At 43.3% G+C, this 27,531-nt stretch overlaps 2 protein-coding genes across 6 annotated transcripts in view; one reads left to right on the top strand and one right to left on the bottom strand.

The window, feature by feature from the left end:
- LOC138801256 (uncharacterized) overlaps window positions 1-1,191 on the bottom strand; it is a 28,136-nt gene extending 26,945 nt beyond the window's left edge. For all 4 annotated transcript variants that reach the window (XM_069983865.1, XM_069983866.1, XM_069983869.1 and 1 more), the window contains exons 1-2: window positions 1,135-1,191; window positions 923-1,037 (exon numbers count right to left, since the gene is read on the bottom strand). In XM_069983865.1, the coding sequence (XP_069839966.1) occupies window positions 923-1,037; window positions 1,135-1,178 (159 nt within the window). In that variant the 5' untranslated portion in view covers window positions 1,179-1,191. The remainder of the gene's footprint in view (window positions 1-922; window positions 1,038-1,134) is intronic.
- Window positions 655-27,244, top strand: PDILT (protein disulfide isomerase like, testis expressed). Of its 2 annotated transcripts, none has more exons than XM_069983864.1 (11): window positions 655-746; window positions 18,142-18,348; window positions 18,498-18,631; window positions 19,242-19,379; window positions 21,113-21,223; window positions 22,072-22,197; window positions 22,897-23,094; window positions 24,499-24,619; window positions 25,488-25,669; window positions 26,212-26,298; window positions 27,081-27,244. In XM_069983864.1, the coding sequence occupies exons 1-11, from the start codon at window positions 692-694 to the stop codon at window positions 27,144-27,146; spliced, it is 1,425 nt and encodes a 474-aa protein (XP_069839965.1). In that variant the 5' UTR covers window positions 655-691; the 3' UTR covers window positions 27,147-27,244. The 2 variants fall into 2 exon arrangements, with proteins under 2 accessions (XP_069839965.1, XP_069839964.1); XM_069983863.1 differs by lacking the exon at window positions 655-746 and adding an exon at window positions 14,924-15,204.
- The last annotated feature ends 287 nt before the right edge of the window (window positions 27,245-27,531 follow it).

Raw genomic sequence — 27,531 nt, 5'->3', positions numbered from 1 at the left:
GGACATACAGCAGCTGATAAGTATGGGAAGACTTGAGATTTTTAAATTGAAGTAAATAACAAATCTATATAACTTTCTGAAACCAGCTGATTTGAAAGAAAAAGGTTTTCCTCAAAGTGTCCCTTTTATGCAGCAGGAATAACATAAAATGGGTCCCATACACGCAACTCACAGCATCAAATACGCTGTGGATCCGGTACCTGTGAAGGCACCCTAAGAATAAATCATGAAACACCAATCTCTATAAATCTGCCCCCAATGTGTAACCCCCATGTGTAAGCCTATGTGTGTGTCAGCCTAGCCTTACACTGGGCTCTACAGTATAGCAGCTATTGGCCAGTAAGTGTATGTGAGACCTGATAACAAATCACTGTGCATTGTACTATATACTGTATATATATATATATTTATGTAACATGACAGATCACACAGCAGATCCTGATCCAGTGATCACTGCAGGGACATCTGGATAAGTGTTAGGCCCGGCCCATGGCTTATGTTTGCTCTGTGATTTCCCTCTATATCTCCACCTTATAGGAATATATTCCTTCCTATGTCAGCAGAGGTGGTGGAGATCACATAGCACACACAGCGCATGAGCCCGGCCATAGACCCCACCCACCACCCAGCAGTTATCATGGCCCAACTAAGCCCCGCCCCCTGCAGGGAGATGCCAGAGTGACAGTTGGAAATGGCTGAACATGGGGAATATGTCCCATCATGTGATCAGGGAGGAGTTTCTACAGGTACAGGACCCCCCACAATGTACACAGCCCCATCTCTATACAAACACCCCACAGTGTATCCTATCTGCTCTAATCCCCTGTGTATTGTGTCCTGTACATATAAATCCCACCCTGTTGACCACCTAGTCAGTCCTTTCCTTTCCTAACCCTGTATTGGATGGTACATTGTGACTTACATATCGCCGATACACTACTGGAAAGTCCATGTCCTCTAGGGGCTGGTCCATATCCAAGTAGACGATGTTCGTCTCTTCCTCCATCTCAAAATCCGCAAAATGTCGCAAAATCCGCCTATGTTTGTGAGAAAATGAAACATTATATGGAGAAAATTGATTAAAAATGCAAATAAACAACAAAATACCAGGAGCCCATGGATACGCATACTTACACTCCAACTCCTAACAATGGTCTGAAGTCTCCTGTATATGTCATCAAGATGCCATTGTTTGTTTTTTCAATAATCTTTATTTAAACATTTTCCCTGTACAAAAGGTTGTAGTGACCATATAATGTGATATCAGGGAAATAAACCTGACACCCATTAGAAATAGTTATTAGAGGAGATTGGGGGAACAGTAGGACCATCTTTCTTTTCCCGTTATTATCACATAATGAACAGTCGGCCATTGGCAGGAAGATGAATCTCTGTTAGGGAGAATAAATCTTGGTCTCTGCGCTCGGCTGCGGTTTATACGGTTTATACTGATATGTGATAATGTTGCTGAAACCAAATAAATTACATTTAGGATAAAGTTACAGCCCCCTCCTATAGGAATAGTTTCCCCATATAATTACTATTTTATTATTAGTTTTATTTAAGGACAATAAGTGATTGTTATTAGTAATTATTATTACACATCTCCCAATACTTTCCTGCCTGCTCAGCCTGTGTACGGCTCAGGTCACTGTGGGGTTTAGTGGTTACATCCATCTTGACCATTGTGCACAGTTTCCCATTAGGCGGCCATTCTATATGTATATTGAGAAGTCCAGTCCCCTACACTTCAGCGTGTGACACGATGCCACCAGTGGGCCTAGTGCTGTTGCACTTTTTGTTTTGTTTTTTTGTCTGTACTTTAGCCTCATGCAGTGTGCAGCCTGCAGTATGAACAGAGGCATTAGAGTGCCGCCAATTTCAGTTTTTTTCTGATGTCTTTTCTGTCACATTGTTATTTAGTCCACGCTCCTTATATTCTCAGCCTTAAGAGACAGTCACATCTAATGTGCTCCTTTCCAGCCACCACGCTTCTTTTCCTTTAATAACTTGTTTTTCTTCCTGGAAGGAAAATAAAGTGGTTGTGTAGTTTACCACTGTCTCATAGTCACCTGCAGAGAACTGATCTGAGGGGATTTGTCTTAGAATAAAGATATCAGTATTTTGTAGTATAAGGGGTTACATTAATAGATATGTTGGCTTTATATTAGTAGGAAAGGTTATAATCACACACACAAAGAGCAAACAGTAAAATGGGACATTGTCATTAACAACAACTTTGCATATTCTGAAAGAGGCCTCAATATCCAACACAGGTGTAATTCACTTTATTAAACATTATGATATTGGACACTAGGTGTCGCTGTTTCTGCTCCTCTCATTGTTGTCAATACATATTTGTCTATGACATCTGCAAGGCTTGGATGAAATAAAGGAAGTTGGGGAGGGACATTCAGAGCTCTGTGCTCTCCTGTGCTGTCAATCACAGTGCAGTGAGCCCAGCTGTAGACTTCTTATAGAAGATTAGTTGGGCAGATTTTAAAGTGTCCCTGTCATTTGGAAAAACTTTTTACATGTCATAGAGACATGTAACACAAAATACAGAAATTGGCCAGCACCCCAACACCTCAGCTCACATGGAGTCTACACGCTTTGATGGATACAATTTAGACAAAAACAGCAAAGTGCGACAGCAACCTGCAAGTGCCAGGACTTACCGTATATACTTCCTCCAGCTTACACAGGAAAAAAAACAGTTTGAAAAATGTTTTTTAAAAATGAGGTTCTTAGCAAACTATTTGATCAAACAGAATCTCACCATACCATGCTGGAGTGAGTATGTGCGGTAAGTCCTGGCACTTGTAGGTTGCTGTTTCCTGTTTTTCTCTGTATTTAAGCCACATCAGCGTGCACCAGCACCAGCACTCCACCCATCTCCTATGGGGGTTTTAAACAGAGATTAGTTGGATCCTTCATGCCCAGTTTGGAGGCCTAATGTGAGCCCAAGCGATGTAATAGTAAGAGTAGTACCGTCTCTCTGGAGGCACCTTGGCGTGGTGAGATGGCACATTCTGTTTGATCAAACAATGTGTATGCTGGAGGGAGTATGTGCGGTAAGTTGCAGGTTGCTGTTGCACTTTCCTGTTTATACCATAGACACGTCAAAAGTTTTGATCAGCCCGGATCTGAATCTCAAACTACCAATTAGGGATGGTCCGAACCGAGTTCGGTTCAGGTTCGTACAAACCCGAACCCTCGGTAATGATTCCTGCTGTCTGCCCGCTCTGTGCAGCGGGCGGATCCAGCGGGAGGACAGCCTGGAAAACTGGGATACAGCCATAGCCATAGGCTGTATCCCAGTTTTCCAGGCGGTCCTCCCGCTGTATCCGCCCGCTGCATAGAGCGGGCAGACAGCGGGAATACGATGCCGAGCGTTCGGGTTCATCCGAACCTGAACCTCGGCGGGTTCGGACCATCCCTACTACCAATCATGAGAACGAAACAGGAGAAGACCGTGCTGCAGTGTGGTCTGCTCCCCGCTCTATGTCAGGGAAAGAGTTGCTCTCCATAGACTTACATTAGGAACCTGACTCATTACGTGACACAGAGCCGGGAGAGGACCTCCGGTTCATTCTCTCTATTGGTCCAGTCATGTTTCCCTTCATGAATTATTTTAAGGCAATTGTGAATTTTGTGGTAAAATAACACAACACAAGGCAAAATATGCTGTAAAATTGGCGTCGTGTTACCATGACTTTCGTATTTGAGGTAAAATAATGTTATTTTTGTCTCAATCTTTCTAAATTTACTGCAAAATCATGACAACAATGGCATCATTATACCGCAAATACGACAGTAAAATAGCCAAAATTTAGGGTCGATTTTCCAAATGAAAACTTAAATTTTTTTAGAAAATCATGGTAAAATAATGCATTAGCAGTTGTCCTAAACAAACATGTATTAGGCTGGATTCACACTGCGTTTTTGCAATCTGTTTTTACATCCGTTTTTGAAACAGAGAAATGGATGGAAAACAGATGCATTAGTGTGCATCTGTTTTGTTCCATTTTTCCATTGACTTCCATTATAAAAAAAAAAAAAAAGGGATTAACACGCAAACGTATTTTTGTGTACGTTAAAAAAACGGATGTGTTTTCATCCATTTTTCTTATAATAGAAGTCAATGGAAAAACTGATCAAAACGGATGCACACAAATGCATCAATATTTTCATTGGTTTCCCGTAAAAAATGGATGGCAAAAATGCAGTGAGAACCCAGCCTTAATAGCAGGCATAGGGTCAGAAACAGCGACACCTAGTGGCCAAAGTTATAACTTTCAGTTACACACAGAAAACATAAGTGGATTACAGACATGTTGGATGGTGAGGCCTCTGTCCAGATATACAAAGTTGTTGTTAATAACAGCGCCCATTTACAGATGTGTAAGTAGCTGGTAACTGTTTCCTTACCTATTTATGTACATTGGTCATTTTGGTTGTTTTGTAACCATTGTAAGCGAATGGCAGGTGATGTCATAGTAGATGATGTCATAGTAGGTGATGTCACAGGCAGCAAGAATTACTATAGTGAAGTTACACTGGAATCTTCTCAGTTGTTCGCTGCCTCTTTGAGAGAAACAGTGTCCAGCATCTTCACTATTATACCGATCACAGCCTGCAGACCAGAACCTTGGATTTCATCCAGTTCAAGTTTTCTGCATGTGAAAAGAGGGGGGGGGGGGGGTAGTGGAGCTCACTAAACAGTAATGCATCTGAGGTCAATGGTCTGCCCTGTACCGAGGGATGAATGTAAAAAATGGAAAGAATGATAAAATTTGACCGATCCTCAAGGTGTACTACAACAAAATGGAGAATTTAATAAAATAAAATAAACAAACAATAATATATCATAAAAACAATAAAATTGGATTTGATTAATCTATTTATAAAATAACCACTGGGCCCAGGGTGATCCTATCTGGTGGTTTAAGTCACCCGTAAAAAACAATGATAGTGACAATAACAATAAATCAATGTTGTATAACACAGTGGTACATCTGATGTTTCAACAGAGAAACGTTGGATATAAAGATCGTGATGGTCTCTTTTGTTATTTAGAGCAATGTATTTTCAAAAGACAAATGTCATCATCATAGAGAGTTGCTTTTTACTGGATAAATGTGTATATACAGGGCCGCTTCTGCCATGAGGCGGAATGAGTATTCCGCCTCAGGCGGCACATTCTGGGGTCCCTTTAGGGGCGGCAACTTCTGCCCTGTCATCTGACTCCCGCCGCCCGCTCAGGTGTCCCCCTTTCCGCATCCCTAGAAGCTGCAGCTCTGCAGCTTCTAGGGATGCACTGCCGTCAGACTCGTGGCCCTCGGTGACAGGAGAAGACGCCCCCACTCACACTATAATCCTCTCTCCTGTACGGCATCCGCTGGGTGACAGGCCCCTCCCCCAGGCCAGGTCACAATGCTGTACAACAGAGAGCGTGTATGGCGCTGTGACCTGGCCTGGGGGAGGGGCCTGTGTGGCGTCTTCTCCTGTCACCGAGGGAAAGGAGAAGCGGTGGATGGTGAGGAGGGGAGCAGGTGGGGGCCCTCAGGTTTTGCCGGGACTGTCCTGATTCTGACGAGACAGCCCCGGCAAAACCATGTCCCGGGAAGCTCCGCCCCCTGCCGCGGGAAGCCCCGCCCCCTGCCGAGCGCGAGTGATGTCACCCATGCAGAGCGGGAGAGGAGTCCCTGGAAGACTAGAGGGTCCATACTGGTGAGGTGAGTATGGTCTTTTTTTGTTTTAAATACAGATGAAGGGGCTAGTGGTATGATGATCAAGGCACAGGAGGAGGATGAAGGGAGAAGTAGTATGATGATGGAAGGGCAGAAGGATGAGAGGGGTAGTAGTATGATGATGGAAGGGCAGGAGGATGAGAGGGGTAGTAGTATGATGATGAAAGGGCAGAAGGATGAGAGGAGTAGTTGTAGTATGATGATGAAAGGGCGGAAGGATGAGAGGGGTTATACTATGATGATGAAAGGGCAGAAGGATGAGAGGGGTTATACTATGATGATGGAAGGGCCGAAGGATATGAGGGGTAGTTTTAGTATGATGATGGAAGGGCAGGAGGATGAGAGGGGTTATACTATGATGATGGAAGGGCAGAAGGATGAGAGGGGTAGTAGTATGATGATGGAAGGGCAGGAGGATGAGAGGGGTAGTACTATGATGATGGAAGGGCAGGAGGATGAGAGGGGTAGTACTATGATGATGAAAGGGCAGAAGGATGAGAGGGGTTATACTATGATGATGGAGGGGCAGGAGGATGAGAGGGGTAGTTGTAGTATGATGATGGAAGGGCAGGAGGATGAGAGGGGTAGTTGTAGTATGATGATGGAGGGACAGGAGGATGAGAGGGGTTATACTATGATGATGGAAGGGCAGGAGGATGAGAGGGGTAGTTGTAGTATGATGATGGAAGGGCAGGAGGATGAGAGGGGTAGTTGTATGATGATGAAAGGGCGGAAGGATGAGAGGGGTTGTACTATGATGATGAAAGGGCAGAAGGATGAGAGGGGTAGTAGTATGATGATGGAGGGACAGGAGGATGAGAGGGGTAGTACTATGAGGATGGAGGAGGAAGGAGGATGAGAGGGGTTGTAGTTTGATGATGGAAGGGCAGGAGGATGAGAGGGGTAGTACTATGATGATGGAAGGGCAGGAGGATGATAAAGTGGGTCGTAGTATGATGATGGAGGGTCTGGAGGATAAAGGTGGGGGTAGTAGTATGATGATGGAGGGTCTGGAGGATAAAGGTGGGGGTAGTAGTATGATGATAGGGCAGGAGGATGAAGGGGGGAGTAGTATGATGATAGAGGGTCTGGAGGATAAAGGTGGGGGTAGTAGTATGATGATAGGGCAGGAGGATGAAGGGGGGAGGAGGATGAAGGGGGGAGTAGTATGATGGTGGAGGGGGAAGGAGGATGAAGGGGGGAGTAGTATGATGATATGGGTAAGGTGGTCTCTGAGGCTAACAGTATTATTGAGGGTCTGAAGCTGGCAGTATTAGGCAGTCTGAGGCCTATACTATTTGGGGGTCTCTAACACTTGGCTCCCCATATGTCACCACCATTAAGACTGGCACTTATACATGCTCCTCTGCAGCCGCCGCTCTCCGCTCAAAGAAGTATCATGTTACTTCTTCGAGCGGAGAGCGGCGGCTGCGGAGGAGCGCACGCTCTCCCATAGATGGGCTATGGGACAGTGAGACAGGCGGGATCCTGCGGCGGAGAGTTCCACCGCGGAATTCCACCTGTTTTACTCAGTGTGAACATACCCTTAGTGTATGCACTTCTGTTATATAGTTCTGTATGCACTGTTGGTATGTAGTTATATATGCAATGTTCACTGCTGGTATATAGTTGTGTTTGCGGGGGAAGGGGCGCAGTTTCAATTTTCGCCTCAGGCAGCATAGAACCTAGAATCGGCCCTGTGTATATATATATATATATATATATATATACATATATATATATATATATGTATGGAAAAGGAGATCATTGGTGTCAGACACCGCTCACCGATTCCCAGGTCTGGATGATATCAGGTCAATGTGTTGCGCAGCCGGTCTAAAAGGTTCTTTGTGACCTGTAGTACGTCTGGACCTGCAGTCGATTGAATAGCTTTTAATGCGCTAGTGGTTGCTTCATTCACCATACAGCATGCGGTTCTCAGCAAGTTACCATAATTGTCATGCGCTTGTTGGCAAGTTGTCATATGCAGCATACAAATCTTGGCAGGTTACCATACACAGCATGTGATTGCCAGCGGCACCGTGCTGATCTCAAAGCCAGGGCCGCTTTGGGAGATGGAGCCGCAATAGATATGGTGTTCCCTCTGCTGTGTGGATATCAGCATTGATCCTTGCTGTTGGAAGGTAAAAGCCAAACTGAGTCCATGTGCAAGACCACTACGCAGGAGATCCCCTGTCAATCAAAGCACTGCAATGACCGATCTTGGGTAGGTGGTTCTGGATTCAAATAATTTTTGGATTAAACTCCAGTTGTGCCTGGAATGGTATATGATATTGTGCTAAACACATTTCAAGGCAAGCCTGGGCCTCTTCCTCAGTAGCTACAGCAAGGATCAATGCTGATATCCACACAGCAGAGGGAACACCATATCTATTGCGGCTCCATCTCCCAAAGCGGCCCTGGCTTTGAGATCAGCACTGTGCCGCTGGCAATCACATGCTGTGTATGGTAACCTGCCAAGATTTGTATGCTGCATATGACAACTTGCCAACAAACGCATGATAATTATGGTAACTTGCTGAGAACCGCATGCTGTATGGTGAATGAAGCAACCACTAGCGCATTAAAAGCTATTCAATCGACTGCAGGTCCAGACGTACTACAGGTCACAAAGAACCTTTTAGACCGGCTGCGCAACACATTGACCTGATATCATCCAGACCTGGGAATCGGTGAGCGGTGTCTGACACCAATGATCTCCTTTTCCATACATATATATATATATGTATATATATACACATTTATCCAGTAAAAAGCAACTCTCTATGATGATGACATTTGTCTTTTGAAAATACTTTGCTCTAAATAACAAAAGAGACCATCACGATCTTTAGATCCAACGTTTCTCTGTTGAAACATCAGATGTACCACTGTGTTATACAACATTGATTTATTGTTATTGTCACTATCATTGTTTTTTACGGGTGACTTAAACCACCAGATAGGATCACCCTGGGCCCAGTGGTTATTTTATAAATAGATTAATCAAATCCAATTTTATTGTTTTTATGATATATTATTGTTTGTTTATTTCATTTTATTAAATTCTCCATTTTGTTGTAGTACACCTTGAGGATTGGTCAAATTTTATCATTCTTTCCAAGTTTTCAGCATGTTGAGACTCATTGTCCTTCTGTTCCTGTTCCTCAGCGGTCCTGTGGAGGGGAGGCCGCTTACCAGGAAGACATCATGGCCGTTCCTGTCTTACTAACCAAGATGATGGAAGAACCTGCACCTAACAGACGCATCAGTGTGTATGTAAACCCCATGAGGACATACAGAGGGGATACTCCCCGACCATATGACGCACTACGCTGACTGGTTGAAGGGACCTCTTCTTCTCCTACTACTATGCCAGAGCTGAACCATTCAACACCCAAAGCCGCCCCTGGTATCCTGGTAGATTTTTTAATGAAGCCAAATAAGACCGAGCTTGCGCTATGAGTGGGGATTGTACTGACAACTTCCTATCATCTCTGAAGAAATGGCTTCTTATCCTACTTAGAATTATAGCCATCGGCTGCTGAGTCTTCCTCCGCTTTGTGAAACACATAGGGGAGAGACATGGAGACAAAATCTCCATGGATAAAGTCATGGCTTCCTACACCAAGCCACAACAGATAAGATATCACCTCAGCCGGCCATGAAGGAGACGCTTATTATTCTCCTTATATTATTAATAAATCTCCAGGTTCAGAGCTGCAGCCCCTGATGTGATTTATTAGAACTTTCTATTCATTGATGAGAATATTTGTAGCCATGTTACATGTAGGGGTGTAGCTAGGATTCATGGGTGCAACTGGAGCAGGTGGGGGGTGACTGGGGCAGGGGGGCCATTGATGGTTACTGAGGCAAGTAGGGGGTGACTGGGGCAGGGGGGCAGCTGGAGTTGACTTTGGCAAAGGGGCAGATCGGGGTAACGGGCAGGTGGGGGTGACTGTTGCAGGGTGGCAGCTTGGGGTGACTGGGAAGGGGGGCAGCTGGGAATGACTGGGGCAGGAGGGCAGCTGGGGGTGATTGGGGCAGGGTATATTCTCCTCTCCCTCTCACCCTTGACACACACTTTCCCCTCCCAGCCGTTAACACATGGTAGCTAGGCCAATGGGGACATGTATGTAATAAGGCCCATCAGCTCCTGCACCTACCAGCCAATAACTGCAAGGCAGGAAGCTTTATATATGGCACCCATTGAGATCAGTGTACTGTATATACAGCCATCGGGGAGGCAGGGATAGTAAAAAGCTGTCATTCAGTAGTCCACAAGTTTCTGGGGTTGAGGGAAAGTAAATAGTCCTCCATGTGACCCTGCAGCCAATCCCTGGCCTCAGTGGTCTCTTCCTGCTGACCCCCGAGGACAAGGATTGGAGGCACCACCATGTGTTCAATGTATGGGAGGTCATCATATCACTTCCAGTACAATGTATGGGAGGTCATCATATCACTTCCAGTACAATGTATGGGAGGTCATCATATCACTTCCAGTACAATGTATGGGAGGTCATCATATCACTTCCAGTACAATGTATGGGAGGTCATCATATCACTTCCAGTACAATGTATGGGAGGTCATCATATCACTTCCAGTACAATGTATGGGAGGTCATCATATCACTTCCAGTACAATGTATGGGAGGTCATCATATCACTTCCAGTACAATGTAGTGACGCTGGATCAGCTGCAAACTGAGCGTTGGGAACAGTTTTCTTTTTATTCTTTATCCCAGTCCCTGCCAGGTAGGCAGGACTAGACAAGCCATAACCATTAGTGTATTCAAAGTACATATATACATACATTAAACCAACAAAATGACTGACACATGAAGGAACATGATCATCAGCTCTGGGAACACCGCTCAACCGCTTCTTGGAGTGACGGGGCTGCGCTGGACCGCCAGAATGCAAACTGTATCCGGAAGTTCACTGCGCCCCAGACTGGAACACATGTCAGTGCACCTGTTAGTCCCAAGAACAGTTTCGGACGCTCCAGACTGGCACGCAACCTCGCATGCACCAGCCGCCCCCCACCCCACCCCCTCGGGAACACAGAACCCACACAATGAGGACATCAGTAAATTCTAGAATGAGTAACAATAAAATGAACAACAAATTTCATTCTATCTATTTCTATCCTAAAGCCCTTTCATACATATAGATAATACACTAAACTTATAAGCAGTTTCTAAATACCATTATGTTGCTGCCTATGGGGAGAAAAACGCTCTAATCTATATTTTATAATCATATATTTGTAACATATAGAATAAAAAATTGTACATATTTCTTAATGATGTAAGGAATCTGTTAAAAAAAAAACATTTTCAAGGACCTCAATTAAACCCCCTGGACATTTATCAAGACTGGCATACTCGTACGCAAGTCTCCAATAAAGCCTCACTCCCTTTTTCTGGCCAGATTTAAAGTCCAGTGAAAATTTTTTATTAAAGTATTATATGCAATACTTTGATAAAAATTTTCACTGGACTTCTCCTTTAATAAGAACCATACTCCTTTTAGTAAAGCATCTTAGTAAATGCCTGGTGCAGGCATTGTGGCACAATCTACTGTACATCTGCTCAGAGCAGGTATAGATTTGTATCATGATTTACGCCCCTAAAGTGTTCCTCCTAAATCTCCAGCACATTTCTTTCCTACAGGGGTCTCTATATGAGTCTCTCAGGATTTGTTCCAGTGGGGTAACACAAAATAATATAACATCACCACCATGGTATTGTGCACAGTGCCTAGAGACACTATGTTCCATAAACCTATAAACACTATTATAGCTGTGCTTATTAAGCCATTGCTGCATATAATTTATCGTGCGTCCAATATATCGCAGGCCGCATGGACATTCTAATGAAGAAATAATAAAACTGGGATTACATTTAAAATGATTTGTACAAGGAAATGGTTCTTCTTCCCCTTCTATAGCTATAGTAGAGATGTTGTGTGTAATATTGGGACAACACTTGCATCTACTAGTCCCACATGTAAAGACTCAGAACAGGAGGGAAACTTGCCCCATTTTTATTATTTTTTTCTTGGTTCCGCAGAATTGAAGTAATGATACAATTTTTATTTTTTGGAAAGACACATGTAGGTCTGGATGGAATAAGGTCTTTTAGTATAGGATCACTATGTAGGACGTTCCAATTATTCTGGGGAGCTTTTTAGTTGATGCCGGCCTGGAATTGTAGTTAACGTATTTTCCGGCGTAGAAGGCGACTGGGCGTATAAGACGACCCCTGACTTTTAAGAAGATTTTCAGGAGTTCACCTTATACGCCGGAAAATGTTAACTGCAGCTAAATTTAAAAAAAAAAATGCTGTTCTTTTTAATCACACACATTATCATTACTATTTATCACTTTTTAATCACGACACAGACTCATTGATGTTGTAATTTAATAATTTTATTATTTCTTACACTGGAATTCATGTTTTAAGTGTTTATGCAAATGACCTATGAGAGTGATTCCCAGGCAATTCAAACAGTGTTTTCCCGTTTTTTTAACGCATAAATGTCCAGAGTGTACATCCCATTACCATGCGAATCTGATGAAGAGGCTGTGCCTTGAAACATGTAATTCCTGCAATAAAACTTTAATTTTACATCAAGCTTTGATTTTACATCAAGTACTACTACTCCCATCATTGAAGGAGTGATGTTTATCTGATGCCGTCAGCATCATTTAAAGTCACGGATCTTTCTGCACGGTTGTACCTCCAGCTGGCATAACCTTTCTTTGATTCTCCACCAGGATCTCCCGGCTCGAAGACTGGCTGCAAGAGGCTCGTTATTTGATTATGCGATCGGCGGTGTCGGGCTCATAGCACGACCACCCCAGGGGAGTGGCTCCAAAGCCATTATTTCTATTTGAATGTCCAGTTTGCAGTAACACCCTACGTGCGCCCCCGGTGTTTTTTAATCTCTCCAGTTTCATTATTTTGGACTTATATTATATATAAAGAAAATTCTATTAAATCAACAGGTGCTAGAAAGTGCCAGAGATTTGTAATTTACTTCTATTAAAAAGTCTCAAGTCTTCCAGTACTTATCAGCTGCTGTATGTCCTGCAGGAAGTGGTGTGTTCTCTCCAGTCTGACACAGTGCTCTCTGCTGCCACCTCTACCCATGTCAGGAACTGGCCAGAGCAGGAGCAAATCCCCATAGAAAATCTCTTCTGCTCTCCAGACTGGAAAGAAAACATACAGCAGCTGATAATTAATGAAAGACTAATACTAAGTTAACACGGAGCGATAATTGGGCCGATCGCACGATTAACGATTTCGAAGTAACGATTTTTTTTTTATACCGATCAGCGTTTAGACGGTACGATATATCGTATGGAAAAATCGTTTTGCGATCGCGCGCCCGCAGCCCAGCCCGCCCGCAGCCTGCCCCCCCGCTCAACCGCAGCCCCCTGCACCGCCCCGATCGCCACCCCGCCGCTCCGATCACCGCCCCCGCCACTCCGATCACCACCCCCGCCGCCGCTCCGATCACCACCGCCGCCCCGGCCACGTGCATACGTTACCTGCTCCACGTAGCAGGTCTTCAAATCCCCGACTCCCCTCTTCAGCGCATTGATTGGCTGAAGAGATGAGCCGGGAATTTCAAACGATGTCCTCTTCAGCCAATCAGTGCTCCTCTTCAGCACTGATTGGCTGAAGGGGAGCCGTTTGAAATTCCCGGCTCCCCTCTTCAGCCAATCAATGCACGGCAGCAGTGATTGGCTGAAGAGGAGCTGTTTGAAATTCCTGGCTCACCTCTTCAGCCAATCAATGCGCTGAAGAGGGGAGCCGGGGATTTTGAAGACCTGCGACGCGGAGCAGGTAACATATGTTCTTGGCCGGGGCGGCGGGGGCGATCGGACTGGCGGCGGTGGCGGGCACGCGGGGGGTGGCGATCGGAGCGGGGGTGGCGATTGGAGCGGCGGGGGTGGCGATCGAGCCGGCGCAGGGGGCTGCGGATGAGCGGAGGGACGGGCTGCGAGCGGGGGGCCGGACTTTGGGCGGAGGGCGGCGGGACTTTTGCGTGACAAATTTTTTGCGAACGACGAACGACGATTTAAGAACAAGTTAAAAGATCAAAATGAACGATTTCTTGCTCATCGTGCGATCGTTTGCTGCGTTTACACGTACGATTATCGTTCGAATTCGATCGTTATCGTGCAAATTTGCACGATAATCGTTCCGTGTAAACCCAGCATAACAAACGTAAATTATAAATTTCTGGCACCTTCTGCCACAAGTTGATTTGAAAGATTTTTTTTTTTTAACTACTCTTTCAAAAGGTTGTCTGTGAGTATTTTAGACTCTTGCTATACGGAGCACAATCTCCGGGTTATATTTTGCACCATGTACTATCACTGTACCACCGAGCCCTACTGGGAATTCGGACTAGGACCTGTATGAAGACTGCTGCACCACACATTGACTGCTGTTGGGTATTGTGGCTCTGGATTCTACAACCCTATAACTTGAGCGGTGCTATTTGTCCCCCACTGTGAATGTCATACTGGTGGCCGTATTATTCTATGAGGAGCTCTGCTTTTTTGCTTTATTCCCCACTGGCATATATGATGGGGGTCCCAATCTTCATTCGCCTATGTTCTGGGTAAAGGTGGACAATCACAGTCTTTTTTAGCTTTACAAAAGGGATTTGCTTGGCACCATCTGGCAGCTTGCAGGATTCCTGACACTTGTAGTCCTCCTTGATACTCTGTAGTGCCTAAAGCTGCAGGGTGCATTAAATTGTGGTATAACCCTCTCAGCCACTGAATAAGAAATACCTGATGCAGTTTGGAAAGATGTAACCCTCTCAGCCATTGGCACTCTTACAAAGAAAGTGTAATCCTCTTGGGTACCAGCACTCTCATAAGTAATGATCTATGGGAGCTGAGCTGCAGTAACCCAGCATGGCCACTACACAATGTACGGAGCTGTCTGCTTCTCTCTCCCCACCAATCAGATAAAATAGTCCCAGTAAACCCCTTTAATAACCTTTTACTATATAAGAAGCTCAAATCCATAATATATCCGAGTTACACAGGCTTCCAGAGTGCGAGCCGGTATCTTAAGTAAATTTGGCAACTTTTCTTGGCATTTCTTCTATCAGTTAATGTGACGTGTGAAACTGCCATTTGTTCTGCTGGTAAGAGAAGTATAACAGAAGGATAGAGGAACATATGGATACTCGTTCATCTTCTCCTCCCCGAATCCAAACACCATGAATATCCTGCTCCTTACACTGTCTTTGGCCTCCATTGTGGCGCTTGGTATTGCCCAAGATGAAAAATCAGGAATTGGACCTAATTCAAAGAAACACAAAGCACCCAGAATCAAGGAGGATCACAATGTCCTTGTCCTCACAAGCTCCAACTTTGCTCGTGCCCTGAAAGAAAACAAATACCTGTTAGTGAAGTTCTGTAAGTACAGTGGGGTTACTATATCATACATGCGTCACTATAACCCGAGAGAAGGGCACAGTATAATCCTACCCTGAGCAAATGTATCACAAAGAATTCCTATTATATATATTATATTATAATGTTGTTATCATGGTTGTTGTTTTTTTACTAGCTTAAAAATATGATTTCTTATTGCTGCTTTGTATGTAGGTAAACAGAATGCAGACTACCACAAAGACCGCCTGTATTCTGCTGCTGATGCCTGTAGGGCAGTTGTGGAAATTTCTGCTGGTTATGTTAAAGGGATTGTAAAAGACTAGGAAAGGTTTTGTTTTCTAGAAACAGTGCCACTCTTGTCTTTGAGCTGCTCCTGGTACTGCAGTTCTATTCTAATTAAGCTGCATATAATTCAGTTCCCTAATACAGCGATGAAACTTGACACCCATGGGCCCCAGCAAAAATTTGGACCTGCCCCCTCCCCTATATAGTTACCCCCCTCCCCACTGCCCCCATATAATAGGTCCCTCATAGTCTCCCCATATAGTAGTTAGGTCCCCTATACTACCCCCATATAGTAGTTTTGCTCCTCACACTGCCCCCATATAGTAATTAGGCTCCTCGAACTGCCCCATATAGTAGTTAGGTCCCCTATACTGCCCTCATATAGTAGTTACACCCCACACACTGCCCCCATATAGTAGTTATGCCCCTCACACTGCCCCATATAGTAATTAGGCTCCTCAAACTGTCCCCATATAGTAGTTCGGTCCCCTATACTGCCCTCATATAGTAGTTACACCCCACACACTGCCCCCATATAGTAGTTATGCCCCTCACACTGCCCCATATAGTAATTAGGCTCCTCAAACCGTCCCCATATAGTAGTTAAATCCCCCATACTACCCCCATATAGTAGTTACGCCGCTCACAATGTCCTCATATAGTAGTTAGGCTCCCCACACTACCCTAAATAGTAGTTGGGTAACTCGCAGTGCTCCCATATAGTAGTTAGGCCCCTCACACTGTGGATAGAGGCCAACTTTTTGAGATTAGAGTACCCCTTTAAGTGGAGGAACCACATCCAACATGACTTCCTAGTAAGACAGAATGGAAAGGGATTGTCTTAAATTAGCTGTATTAGCTGTAATTCACAAAAAGTTATGTTACGATCATTGTGATTTGTGTATTTATTCATAATGTCCTGAACAAATCATATCCTTCCACGTGCAGCTTATAATGCTTATCATACCAATATTTGCCAAGGTTCACTTCATTACTTGGTTGTGTGATAAGATTTCAGTTAACAATGTGAACTTATAATGCTTTCATCTTTCTTCTTTGTCTATCCTAGACCTTATGTCTGCGCATTGACTAACTGCGTGTCTGCTCGCCAAATTATCATAGTTTTATTTTTTTACAATTATTTTACGCCTTGTTGGTATACATATATACATTACATACACAATATTTATATGTAATAAGACCCCATGTCTGCTGGGATAGGCTAGAAGGCCCCTGTGTGGATGCCTTTAACTGCGGATAGTGGAAGACACTATGAAACAATGCCTATGTGATGAGATGAAGTGAGGTGAATGTTGCTGGTATTGTGATTTAGTATAAGGCCTTATTCGCACATTCCGTAAATTTGTCCATAATTGCGGATTCTCAGTTATGGACAAATTTAGAGTCCATTGATTTCTATTGGGCTATTCACACTGTCTATAGTTTCCCAGATCTGCAATCTGTTCAGAAAAGAAATCGAACATGTCCTGGTGCGGACCGTAATTACGGAACAATTAGCCAATAGAAGTCTATAGAATCCATATTTTTGCGGACATTACGAATGTTGCAGATCACCTTAATTTAGACTATCGCCTTAGGCCTTAGGCTACTATTGATCATAGGTCAGAAAGATCATCTTCTTCAGGTGACCCCAGTGTGATGTACAATAATGTCAATGGTTGGATTATGAACGTTTACTATATTGTGCTCAGCTGCAGTGCAATGAAACAGAGAATACAGAGGTCCTACTATATTATTTACTGACATTCCAACATAAAGTTAAAGGGGTTATCCGACTATGCAAACTAACAGCTATAGGATTGCCAGTATATGGTTGTGCTGTCCTGCAACAGCCAGTGGTTGACTGAGCGAACTGTCATGCCTGAGACAAGTCCGTTTTAGAAGTGGAGGAGGGATCAGACACACCTGGGGTGCGCAGAGAGGTAAGTATAGCTTCTTTATTGTTTTTTTACATACTTGCAACCTTATAGCTATTCTGTTGCATTGCCAGATAACCCCTATATAAGCATAGAATGCTATATAGATGCTTATAATGCTAAATCAGGTCAAAGGCAGAAGTATCTACGTATGCATACATGACAAGTTGGTGAATATGTAGTCTCAAAGATAAGCACATCAAGTAAGGGCATTTGGTCAAACAAAAAATATAAAAGAGAATCTGTTCTGAAAGTTACTATGTCAGAGAGTGTCCTGGGAATACATTCTCCTGTCCCTGATAAGAGGATGGCTACTGCACCAGGCCCCCCCCCCCCCTACATAGTTAAAAATAACTTGACATGTCATCAGGCATCTCAAAAGTTATTGATTGCAACGTCTCTCTGCTGAGATCAGGAGATATAGCCGGGGAAAGAGCATGGCAGCTGTACCATCCACTCCCTGGTCGCTCACTAATCCAGACAATGTAGCCTCATACACTTACATTGTCAGAATTAGTCATTATGCTGCTGCCACCATGCTCTCTCCTTGGCTTTATCTCCTGATCACAGCAGGTCTCAGCAGTGTGGCCCGCTGCTGTCAATAACTTATGATATGCCTGATGACACGTCAAAAGTAATTTTTAGTGACAGGTACTTGCAGTATGGAAGTATGGAGATGGGCTCAGTAATTCAGTAATCCTGCTGGAGAGAAAAATACGTTTTCTATCTATTCTAGATGTCGCTCTATCGGCACCTTCCCAGACAGTTAAGGAAGAGTTCTCCATTGCTGCAACACACCTCAAACAAGAAACCACAGATGTAAGGTTTGGTCAAGTTGACATCACTCAGGAAAAGGATCTCGGGAAAGAATTTCAAATTACGGAATTTCCAACTTTTAAACTTTTTGTCAACAGTGATAGGAAGAACCCGACTGACTGCAAAGGTATGGCAGTAACTGTACATATAGCCTGCAGCAAAAGGGGGCGTTTAGGACAGGAGGTTGTTTACTGTCTAGGTATAATAAAGCAGATTATACCACATATCCGTATAGAGGAGACTTTTCTCATAAAGTTGTTTTTCTTTCAATCCTAGGGGTGAGAACGGCCACTGCCTTTGTGACATGGATAAACAGAAGAATGGGGCCCAGTTCAATGTTAATAAACACCACAGACCAATATGAGTCCTTCATTCAGTCAGATAAAGTCTCTGTGGTTGGGTTTATAAAGGTAAGGACAGGGCCGTATTACCAGCTGCTGCTGCCCTAGGGACTAAACCTGAAGACGCCCCATCTTGGGGAGCATGGGGGAGGGTGGTTTCCGCCACATGCATTTCTCTACATGTAGAAAAATTGTCTGAATCGCGTTTTTCGTAGTTTTTAACTGCTTAACATAAACAAAGTTCCACATTGAATCAAAGATTAGAGCCGTATGCATATTGTCTGAGGGAATTCTCACCACAGGATTGGTAGGTAATAGCTTCAGGCGTCACATTTAACACCGCCATACCGCTATACTGGCAGGTCTGAACAGGAGATGGGAGACTAAAAAAATTAAAACAAAAAAAAAAAAGTTGGTTCCTTCCTCCTGCTCCCTGGTGCTGCCCCCCCCCCCCCCAAGGTGCTTCCCTAGGCACCAGACCATGGGTGCCTACTGGTAAATATGGCCCTGGGTAAGGAGATATATATTCCATACTATTCCATTAGTGTGAACAGAGTTTCATAGTAATATGTTTTTGGTAACAAGGTCCCATATTTCTCCCTTATGTCCTGATTCTTATAGGGATAAAACCATTGTGAGATGCTTATAATATCTTTTTTTCTGCCATCTCCGGCTGCAGGATCCAGGCAGCAGGTTTGCAGAACACTTCTCAGAAGCGGCAGGAGATGTTCCAGAGTTTCCATTCGGTCTTGTAACCAATGAAGATGTTCTGCTACATGTTGGGATAACACAGAATATGGCCACAGTATACAGAAGGGTAAGATAATGCTGGAGTTTATGGCATATATAAGGCATAAACAGATTCCTAATAACCAAATGTTAGCAAGAGCTAACTGCTTATTTATTATTTAACTGTTAGGGCCAGTTCACACTGAGGAAACACAGCGAATTTCCGTGGCAGAGCTCTCCACCGCGGAATCCCGCCGTGCTCAGTGTCCTGCTTTGAGCGAATGGGAGAGCGCTCGCTCGCCTGTTTTCTCTCCTCTCCGCTCAAAGAATGAACATGTTCATTCTTTGAGAGGAGAGGAAGCGGACGAGCGCGCGCTCTCCTATTCGCTCAAAGCAGGACAATGGGCGCGGTGGAGAGCTCTGCCGTGGAATTGCGCTGTGTTTCCTCAGTGTGAACTGGCCCTTAGAGATAAGCACGACTCTAGCATGCTCAAGTTGGATTGCTCAACATTTAAATACCGGTGGCTGACAAAGGGAGGCAGCCCTAGGGGGCCAAGAAAACATTATGGCTGTATCTATGAATCCCTAGGGCTGCTTCCAACTTCTTCAGCCACCAGCAATCAAATGCAGACAATCAGACTTAAGCATACTAAAGTCATGCTCATCTCTAACTCTAACTATACAAAATGCTCAATTGTTGATCAATTTCTTTCTAATAGTAAGAGCTTGACCCTCCATATGTGCCAGTAGGGCAGCTCACTGCATACTGCTTAAAAAGTGGATGTACCTGATGGTATAGCGCTGTAAGATCTTTAAATCAATAGACTGGTGCCACTGCGGTGATGCCAGTGCTGCAGTACTTTATTGAAAAGCGCACGGCGGTGGTCTATTCCCAGGCACTGGCCCGGCCTGAAGCACTGGAGGTAGGCCCGCCGCCCCCATTGCGACAAAACCTCTCCCCTCTGTGACGCTGCTTCATTGATTTTAATGGAGCAGCATCACAGAGGGGAGGGCAAAACATTCCACTGGGGGCGGGCGGGTCCACCTCCAGCGCTTCAGGCCGGTCCAGTGCCTGGGAATAGACTGCAGCCATACGCAGGAACCAGGCCACAGTTAAAAAAAAAAAGGACTACAGAAAAAGCGCCCCCACACCGGTGCCAGTCTGATGCAAAAATCTTAAAGCGATGTACCTGATGGTACATTTGCTTTAATAACTCAGCAGTCTACTGAGTGCTCCCAATGGAGCAGCAGCAGAAATTTTTTTAAAATAGGGGTTTTCAAAAATTTCCCCAGCTCTTGAAATTATGAGAAAATAAGAAGAAAATTCCATCTATAGCTCTTTGAAAAACAGTAAACCACAGTGGGGTGACTATACCGCTTTTTTTTAACATCAGGTGCTTGAATGCATAGGAAAATCCACACCAAATCTATACACTTCGGTGGTGATTTGTCTAGTGCATTTCCTTTTGTCGGGAAATTGCTGCATAAAGCAATTCCAACCCATCTAAACATATGCACCTTGAGGGAATATTAACATCTCTGCTGATTTAGTTAAACATGTTGGGCTCGTTAAGCCAGACCACTGCTTTTACAGCGCAGTGGTGGTCGGTAGCCTAGACAATGAGTTGTCAACAATACAAGGAAAAGAGCAGCAGATTAGGGGAAGGAAGCATGTTTGTTAAATGTATGTATATTCAAAATATTTATAGTACCTGTCAGGCCCTACAAGATTAACTATGTTAGTTGAGATGAAAATACCCCTTTAAGTGATGGCAGCAATGTAATATACACATATATATTCTTTGTTCATTTCTGTTAAAGGATAAACCAGTCCACTATTTGATATCAGAAGAAGAGATTGAGAGCAGTGTAGATCTAGTTCGACTAATACGGACCTATGTCATGGATGTGGTAACAGAGTATAATCTTGAGGTGAGTCAGGTATCATATACCATATTTTTACTGTTATAAGATACACTTTTTTATCAAGAAAATATCTTGCTAAAAAGTAGCTGCACAGTTCTCTTCCCTCTTCCTGGTGGGCACTGATCTGCGTGATTGGTGCCAAGCAGGAGAGGAAGCTGGATGCAATGTGCACATTGCATCCAGCTTACAACAACAGAAGGTTCCCCAGGGAAAACATACTTGCTCCCAAGTTTCAAGTGCTACATAGTTGCAGGACCATCCATGATGGTTGCAGCATGTCATCAGTCCCGTTCCGGGAGGAGTTACAGAGCAACTTCCTAACTCTCTAGAAGGTTCCTTTTTACTTTGTATGAAAATTAATTTTTATGTTTTTGCATGGCTGTGTATGTAGCGGAGCTGGGTGTATATGCAACTGAGCTGTGTATATGGGTGCAAGAGAGCTGCGTATAGCAGACTTGTGTGTGTGTGTATATAATGTGTGTGCAGCAGAGCTGAGTATGAGTGGATAAATGGTTCTGTCTAGGTGATTTAACTTTTTAAATGTTTCACTGACGTGTCAAACGTCAAAAAACTGACGTGTTTTTTTTTTAATGGCAGTACCACTAATAGACCAGTTTCTCATGAGTTTAATATGGGCAAATTTCTATATCCGTATTATGGCTGCAAGTTCCAGCCTGACTGGATATTCACCATAGGGATCTATGGTGCTGTCAGTACGTCTGAGTAGACTTGCAATCAGGATGGCTTTAGTATGAAATTTTTTTTGTTTTTGTTGTTTTTGGTCATTTAATAAATCATATCCTGTATTTATGAAGATTTCACTAATGCATCAATTATTGTTTTGTATTCTCCAGACATCTGTGACTATATTTGATGTCCCCATCTACAATCACATCCTTCTTTTTGCATCAAAAACATCAGAGCAGTTTAGTACAATGTATGAAAGTTATGAATCTGCTGCTCTGGAGTTCAGGGGAAAGGTCTGTATTGCAAAGCTTTATATCAGCATAGTAGTGAATGTTATAAGAATTATCATTGACCTAATGCACTCAGATTTATGTCAGTACTTGCATATTGTCATCACTATTACAGCCTCAGATGTTTGACCTGTAATTTTAGGAAGTACTAGTATGTCTTCCATTCACATATTTTTCTTTGCTTAAAATGCCGTCACACACAAGTTGGGTACCACAACCTTATCAAATATAAAACCTTGCAGCAGGCTAAACGCATTACCATGAAGCTATTAAGGGCCCCTATTCCACCGGACAATTATCGTTCAGATTATCGTTAAATCGTTCGAATCTAAACGATAATCGTTCGGTTGAAATGCAGTTAACGACTAACGACCGAACGAGAAATTGTTGATCGCTTTATAAAACCTGGACCTATTTTTATCGTTGCTCGTTCACAAAACGTTTGCATTGAGTAAGACGTCGTTCGGTCGTTCGCAGTAGATACGAACGCAATAGCGAAGAAATAGCGAAGAAAAACGATCATAAATACCATCATAAGTAACTATTATCGTTCCATGGAAATGAGTGAACGTTTTCAGATCTTTCGCAATAGCGGTCGTTTGAGATCGTTAATCGTTAACGATTATGCGAACAATAATCATCCAGTGGAATAGGGCCCTTAGGCTTTACTCCATTAACGCTTTACTCTTATTCATTCACTAGATTGTATTTGTGCTGGTTGACACCGATGAAAGCCGTAATGGTCGGATCTTTGAATATTTCCGTATCAAAGAGGTGGATACCCCAGCAGTTCGTATTCTAAACTTAACAAGTGATACGAAATACAGAATGCCAGCTGATGATGTCACCACTGAAAACATCAGAAGCTTCTGCCAAAGGTACTTGGATGGAAAAGCTAAGGTAATGCCTAGGAGGCTCTATAATAATGGTCAACTTTATAATGCCTAGGCAACACTGCTTCACATACACTAATCCACCATAACATCAAAAGATGCTCTAGGCTCCGCCTCATTGACTCCCTGCCTCACCACACCACCAGAATAAAACTTGTTTTTGCCAAAATATCAGCCCCAGGAGAAAGGTTGACCCACGAACCAGACATGGCATGATGAAGTGTACAAAACGGCACTGGCAGTTTTGGGGTGGGTACTAGCGAATACACATTACATTTTAAGAGATTACACCCTTTTTGTAAAATGACATGGACTGTTTGCCACTCTATAGCTTGGGCTGTACTCATGTGTTGCACAGAATATTATGCTTGCAGAAAGGGTATTCAGGAGTCCATCAAGAAGAGCGCTGTAGCGGCCACGAGAAGCTGCGGATTCATAGAGCAACTCCCATACTAAGTTTTCGGTGCAGCTACACAGTAGGATAGGCTGGGAGACAACAGTTCTTTGGTGCAAGCTACCTTGGTTGGCTCTTGAGAAGAGATTGATACCCCTGGTACTGGTTTAAGGAACAATTTGGAAAGTCATGCCACTGGAATTTCTATGTACTCCTGTGGGCCCCCCTTTACGTTATTGTGATCATAATTATGTAAAAGGAGGCTACCGCTAGAAATAAGCAAATTTACTGTAGGAAACAAGCAAAGCACTGCATTCTGCTCATCAGGCTGCGGGCTTTGAAGTCTGCACCGCTCTGTGCCGATCCTCCCCGGGTGCTGGGAAAAGATCGATGTATCCAATCCTGGGAAACTAGGAAAAGTTTCCTAGGACTGGATTTAGCTTTTCCCTAGCACCCGAGGAGGAGCGGCACGGAGCGGAGCAAACTTAAAAGCCGGCAGCCTGATGAGCAGAATTGAAATAAGAATTAAGCACTTTGCTTGGTTCCCATTGTAACTTCACTTATCTCTGCTATTACTGCTATTGCCCGGAGTATCACATACACTGACTCCACCAGGCTGCCTTACTTTAATTCTCCATGGTTCATTTCTGATTACAATCACAGGGGTCAGTATGATTTTAATGTTTTGGCATATGGTTGATTTTTTAGGATTCATGTGTTGTAGCATGTAAAGCTGACTGTGCAGTGTATTCTTTAATATTACAAGCGTAGGAATGTTTTCGCAACAATCGACCAAAAATTATATTGAAGTACAGTCTTTTTCTTCTTTTTCTTTTGTGGGACCAAAAAGTTCAGTCTACTCCTCCTCTAAACCCTGTGATACAGAAATAGACTGAGCATAGTCAGTACGTTCAGTCCATTAAGCCTGCCAACAGTATGCCATAGTATTTGTCAGCGCACCCTTTAGAGAATATCCCAACCACTGATGACCATTCAAATTTTTATTTTTGAACTCAGCCCCAAAGAGACAGTGAAGACATCCCGAAGGACTGGGACAAACATCCAGTAAAAGTACTGGTCGGGAAAAACTTCAATAAAGTTGCTTTCAATAAATCAACCAATGCATTTGTCATGTTCTGTAAGTATGAAGTGATCTCATTTATCATTCACCTCACAAACTAAACCATTTCCTGAGATGGTGAGGCCAGGGGACAGATATCTCTGAAGAATAACTTCCCCATGACATCCTACTCGCCATTCTAGAATGGGTTGGTTGTACTGATGGTTCATTTTTTTAAAATTAGGAATAGGTTCCTCCCTAAAGCGACTCTGTACCCACAATCTGTCCCCCCCAAACCACTTATACCTTCAGATAGCTGCTTTTAATCCAAGATCTGTCCTGGGGTCCGTTCAGCAGGTGATGCAGTTATTGTCCTAAAAACAACTTTTAATCCTGCAGCGTTGTGTCTAACGGCCGGGGCTTACATTTGTATATGCATTAGGCTGGCACCACCTCTCTGTCCTTCCTCCCCACCCTCCTCATCATTAGGAATGATACAGGAACATTTACTGCTGTTTGAGCTTTGCACAGGTGTATTAACGATCCAGCCCATGTTCATTATACAAACAGGTGGGGAATAGGGAGCAATCTGCCTGGAGCATTCCTAATGAGGAGGAGGATGGGGAGGAGGGACGGAGAGGGTGTGCCAGCCTAATGCATACACAAATGTAAGCCCCGGCCGTTAGACACAGCGCTGCAGGATTAAAAGTTGTTTTTATGACAATAACTGCATCCCCTGCCGAACGGACCCCTGGACAGATCTTAGATTAAAAGCAGCTATCCGAAGGTACAAGTGGTTTGGGGGTGTCAGATTGTAAGTACACAGTCGCTTTAATAGAAATTACTTAGGGTCCATGTATCTAAGTCATCAGCATAACATTCTATTTCACTTATTATTTATTGCAAATAATTGATCTCATCAAAAAATAATCCTATTGTTTTGCAGACGCTCCCTGGTCCAAACCATGCAAAGAACTTTTACCTGTATGGAAAGAATTAGGAAAACGGTACCAAAATAACACTAATGTGACAATTGCTAAAATAGACTGCACAGCCAATGATATTCAGCTGATTATGTTGGATCGCTACCCTTTTTTTCGGTTCTTCCCTGCTGGATCAGATACCAAGGTACTTGCCAACTCACCCACAAAATACAGCATAGTAAGAAACAATAAGACACTTTGCTTCAATTAGGGAAAAAAAAGTACTTGTTTTTTTTTCACCCACTCTCCTGCATACAGCTTTCCTGGACAAGCTCTTTTTTTTTTCAACATATGAACATTTTTTTAATGAAAAAAAAAAAAAAATCTTTTTCAAGCAGCAATATCAGTGATACAATGGCTGGTATTTACCATAGAAACCCCTCCCATTGTCATCAATAAAGTGTCAAGCACCAATTCATACATATACAAAGTGTTATAAGTGCCATCAGATATTGCTGCTTGAAAAAGATCTCAATGAGAGATCGAAACGTTACACATTGATGGGTGAATAAAAAACCTTTAGATTTTCACTTTATATTGGAGTTCCTATATATATATGATTTCATTACTTTTAAGTCCCTACATTGGCATAAGGATAATCCTCATCCAAAACATTTTAGCATGTCAATGTACCTTGCTCTTTTATATTAGTGACTTCATATTAATATCAGCTTTCTTTTAATGAAGTCTATTAGATATACTGGGGAGAAGACTATTGAAGCATTTACAGAATTCTTGGAGGATGAGCTGAGATCTTCACAGATGAAAGAAGAGGTAAATTATCTCTCTGTATCTATAAATAGTGACTGCTACATTCATTTTGTGAGATACATACTAGCCATGGCCCATGGTGGGAAGCAATGTCCGGATGGAAATGTTTGCTCTCATCGCCCGTTCTTATTAGAGCAGCTGTACAGCAGAAACAGAGGGCCTGAATGCAATGGAGGAAAACTATCAATTATGGATGGAACCCATTTTTGACTGGTTGATTCCATATGAATCAGAAAAAAAATAAATAGACATATATAGTGTACACGTGAGTGTATACACATAGTACAGTATTGCGGACGCACAGTGCTGTCAGTTCACACAATGGAGAGTGTGGCTCCGACCGCACTCTCCATTGTGTGCTATGGTGAATTGGGATGTGGGCGCACACGGATGCCCTCATCCCAATTCAACAGAAATTAAATTCATCCGGCCGGCACTGCCGGTTTAACTTTACTGAGACCGGCCACAGAACGGCCAGTGTCATACGCAGTGTGGGCCCAGCCTAAAATAGCTACCCATGTTAAAAATCCCAAGTCATGTTCCAGGCTGCTCTCTGTGATTTCTGTCAATATAATCCAAGGTTCTTCTTTCCTTCATTGAACTTACAACCTATACAATAAAGACCCCAGTTACCAATATACTCCTGTATTCCATTGGCCATTGACAACACTATATTATATATATATTATATTATAATGACTTTGGCTATTACAGTATCAGCCAACAACCATATAACCTACAATAAAATATTTGTATGTTTTTTTCTTTTTACCTGTTCTCTTCAGGAAACATTTTCATCGGGGGAATCATCAAATGAAGAACATGAAAAGCAAATGAAAGAAGAACTATAAGAGCTGACACTACAACTGGCCACAACAACGCGGCTCCTAGGAAAACTCTACTTCTAAATTACTAAATAAATGGTTTATCCAATAGCCAATGTTCCTGACTCCTGGCTGTGTCTGTATTTGTTGGTATTCCTGTAGATGTATCCAGCACAAGTCACTCTGCCACATTATCATTTATAATGCAGTGGTACCTTGGTTTAAGAGCATTTCGAAGAAGAGCTCACAGTTTTTCAAAATTGTGACTTGGTTTAAGAGCTCCCTGTACAGGGTGGGAGGGGCAGTGGGGGAGGGGCAGGGTCTGCATAGCGGGGTCTACAGCACTGTACTCTGACCTAGGAAGTCTCCCTCACCTTCCAAATCATAGCAGATCCACTTCAGGCTGGGGCTT

Source organism: Dendropsophus ebraccatus, chromosome 9 (genome assembly GCF_027789765.1).
Source record: "Dendropsophus ebraccatus isolate aDenEbr1 chromosome 9, aDenEbr1.pat, whole genome shotgun sequence".
Taxonomy (NCBI): Eukaryota; Metazoa; Chordata; class Amphibia; order Anura; family Hylidae; genus Dendropsophus; species Dendropsophus ebraccatus.
The sequence above is the reverse complement of the archived record's forward strand: the minus strand, read 5'-3'. Positions and strand labels throughout refer to the sequence as shown.